The sequence below is a fragment of the Elaeis guineensis genome, chromosome 2, assembly GCF_000442705.2.
Source record: "Elaeis guineensis isolate ETL-2024a chromosome 2, EG11, whole genome shotgun sequence".
Classification (NCBI taxonomy): domain Eukaryota; kingdom Viridiplantae; phylum Streptophyta; class Magnoliopsida; order Arecales; family Arecaceae; genus Elaeis; species Elaeis guineensis.
The window spans coordinates 125,416,040-125,419,306 of NC_025994.2; the positions used below are offsets into that span (position 1 = coordinate 125,416,040).

Below are 3,267 nucleotides of genomic sequence, written 5' to 3' on the forward strand. Positions count from 1 at the left end.
GAAGGCAGATTTTTTTGTGAGTCTAAATAATGCTCTTGTGCGTATGATACTCTTCGATGCTCCTCTTAACTGTCATCTTGATCGAATTGGATGAGTAGCATGGAGCAGAGGATAAAGAAAGAACTTAGCTCTTTATTTCCCACGTTATAGAAATTTCGTTTTATCTGTAAACTTTATAGTTTTTAGATATGTATAAATTTGATTTTACTTTAACAACAATTTTCTTCCGAAAAATAGAATTTTACTTTTGACAACGTGCTTTTTGCAAAGAAAGGAGGTTGTATTTGCGCCACGTCGATATCCCCCACCATCAACATCATTCTAAGTTCTTTGTGAACGGCGGCGAGGAGGGAAAGAGGAAAGAGGACAGAGGACAGAGGACAGAGGACAGAGGAGACAGCAAGAGAGCGGGGCGATGGCAGGGCTTTACGAGAAGCAGGCGGAAATATACGCACAGGCTCGGCCCAAATATCCGAGAGGGTGGTTCACGAAGCTCGCCTCGCTGACCGCCCATCACAAGCGGGCGTGGGACGCCGGCACCGGTAGCGGCCAGGCTGCCGTCAACGTAAGCCTTTCTCTCTCTTTCTCTCGGACGCTGTAATATCTGTTGCGACCTGTCTTTGCTTCAATTATTAGCATCAGTCCGCACGCCAATTGTTTGTGTATTTGCGTGACTGAGTTCTTTTTTAAGAAACCAAGCTTTTAGTGTGCTTAAGTTTTGTTTTTAATTTCATATTTTTGATCCATAATATATATGTTTTTGATCCATAATCTGCATGTTTTTGATCCATAATATACATGTTATATGCGTTTCCACCACTAGGTCGCAGAACATTACGAGGAGGTGATAGCCACGGACGTTAGTGAGGCCCAGATCAAACATGCCACCCCGCATCCAAAGGTTCAGTACGTTCACACACCTCTCTCCATCTCGGAGCAAGATTTGGTATCCATGCTCGGAGGTGAAGGCTCGGTAGACCTGGTGACCGTGGCCACGGCCGTGCACTGGTTCGACCTCCCGAGCTTCTATTCCATCGTCAACCGTGTCTTAAGGAAGCCTGGAGGAGTGGTTGCTGTTTGGAGTTACAGCTACGACATCAGTCCTTTGGAGGACGTGATGAAACGCTTCTACGTCTCCTCCCTTCCTTACATGGATGACAGAGCTCGCTACGCCTTCGAAGGGTACCGGACCCTTCCGTTCCCATTTGAAAGCGTCGGACTGGGGACCGAAGGCAATCCTACGAGTGTGGACATGGATCTGGAGATATCATTTGATGGTTTCGTGGAACTGCTGAGGACGGGGTCTGCAGTAAACACCGCAAAGGAGCGTGGAGTGGATTTGCTGTCTGAAGAGGTGGTGAAGGAGATCAGAACTGCTTGGGGTGGATCTGATATTCGGAAGGTAACTTTCAAGGCTTTCATGCTTGCCGGCACGCCAAGATTGGAAGGCTAGCGCTGGGAGACTTTGTTGGAATGTAATATTTACCGATTCCGTGTGAGAATAAACTGTTGGGTTGCAGAAATGTAGTGGGCTAAGGAAGGAAGACAAATTAATTTCTAACACCCCCTCTTAATTTGCAATGTTGAGCAGCTTCTTGAATTTCTCAAATTTTTTAGCACTTATGGCTTTGATGAAAAAATCTGCAGATTGCTCATTTGTATTGATAAACTTCAATTGTATTTCTTTTTTGTTCACCAAATCTCTGATGAAATGATGCCTCAATTCAATATGCTTCGATCTTGTATGAAACACTGGATTCTTGGTCATTGCACTAGCTCACATGTTATCACAAAAGATGGTTGTAGCATCCTTTTATTCTTCTTGCATATCACTAAGTAGTCTTCGAAGCCAAACAGCTTCACATGCAGCATTATTGGCAGCAATATATTCAGCTTCTGCAGAAGACAATGAAATTGTTTTTTGCTTTTTGGAACTCCAAGATATCACCTTCGTCCCAAGGCAAAATAAATATCTCGTAGTACTCTTTCGATCGTCTAAGGATCCAGCCCAATCACTGTCAGTAAAACCAACCAAGGAATTATTTTCTTCTTTGACATACCTAATTTCTTGTTTCTTAGTGCTTTGCAAATACTTCAAAATTCTCTTTGCTGTGGTTAGATGTAACTTGCTTGGATTACTCATGAATCTTGAAACATAGCTCACCGAGTACATAATGTCCGGCCTTGTATTGGTGAGATAAATCAAAGATCCAATTAGGCTTCGAAATTCTGTAGCATCGACCTTCTTTGTTCTATCATCTTGTTGCAATTTCTCATTTAAAGCCATAGGTGTTGAAACTGCTTTGCATTTATTCATTTGGAATTTCTTCAAAATGTCTTCAAGGTATTTTTCTTGGGATAAGAAAATTTTTCCTTTGGATTGCTTTACTTGAATTCCAAGAAAATACTTCATGAGAGCTAAATCAGTCATCTCAAATTCTTTCATCATATTATGCTTGAATTCCTCCACCATCTTCAAATTAGTACCCATGTAAATAAGATCATCAGCATATAAACAAAAGATAAGAAAATTTTGAGTACCTTGCTTCTTCACATAGAGTGAGGGCTCATTTTGACTTCTTTGAAAATCATTCTTTTGGAAGTAGCCATCAATTTTGCTATTCCATACTTTTGGTGCTTGTTTCAACCCATATAATGCTTTTCTCAAGCGATACACCTTGCTTTCCAAGCCTTTGACTTCATATCTTTTAGGTTGCTCTATATATATTTCTTCTTATCTCTGGTCATGTGGCTACTACAACCACTATCAACATACCAAATATTTTGAGATGCTTGTTGAATGCTCATGCAAGAAAATAATTGGTCATTCTCTTCTTTAGTGAACTTTACTTCTTTTTTGGACTTGTCTTTGTACCAACAATCTCGATAGGAGTGGTTGGCAATTTTGCATCTCTTGTACTTGAAACGGCACTCCTTGGTTTCATGATTGGTTCTCTTGCAAATACGGCATTGATGTTGGTAGCTCCTTGACTGTTGTTGTTCATCTCCGGCTTTATCTTCATTTTTATTGCCTTGCCACTTGCCTTTCTTTTGGAACGCTCTCCCTTTCTTTCCTTGCTGGAATTTGTATGGCTTCTTCTCCGAGATATTTGCTTTGACTTGAAAAGCTTGATCAAGAGGTTGATCTGATTTGCTTAATCTTTCATCATGCACTTAGAGAGAACACATTAACTCATGAAAAGTATATGTAGCCAAATTTTTAGATTCTTCTATTGCAGCAACTACATGATCAAATTTTTTAGGAAG

General features: G+C 40.8%; 2 protein-coding genes across 2 annotated transcripts; one reads left to right on the forward strand and one right to left on the reverse strand.

The window, feature by feature from the left end:
* LOC105037496 (uncharacterized) lies at positions 1-1,750 on the forward strand. Its single transcript, XM_010913151.4, has 2 exons — positions 1-565; positions 824-1,750. Exons 1-2 carry the CDS (start codon positions 416-418, stop codon positions 1,451-1,453), a joined length of 780 nt encoding a protein of 259 aa, XP_010911453.2. The 5' UTR covers positions 1-415; the 3' UTR covers positions 1,454-1,750.
* Positions 1,751-1,813: 63 nt separating this feature from the next.
* Positions 1,814-2,491, reverse strand: LOC140855400 (secreted RxLR effector protein 161-like). Its single transcript, XM_073251285.1, has one exon. It carries the CDS (start codon positions 2,489-2,491, stop codon positions 1,814-1,816), a length of 678 nt encoding a protein of 225 aa, XP_073107386.1.
* Positions 2,492-3,267: the final 776 nt, after the last annotated feature.

What these genes read in the sequence shown, in the direction of transcription:
- LOC140855400 (XM_073251285.1), bottom strand. Translation starts at nt 2,491, where the DNA reads ATGGGTACTAATTTGAAGATGGTGGAGGAATTCAAGCATAATATGATG.
- LOC105037496 (XM_010913151.4), top strand. Translation starts at nt 416, where the DNA reads ATGGCAGGGCTTTACGAGAAGCAGGCGGAAATATACGCACAGGCTCGG. An exon ending in GCGGCCAGGCTGCCGTCAAC is followed by an intron (nt 566 to 823) that starts GTAAGCCTTTCT and finishes TTCCACCACTAG; the next exon opens with GTCGCAGAACATTACGAGGA.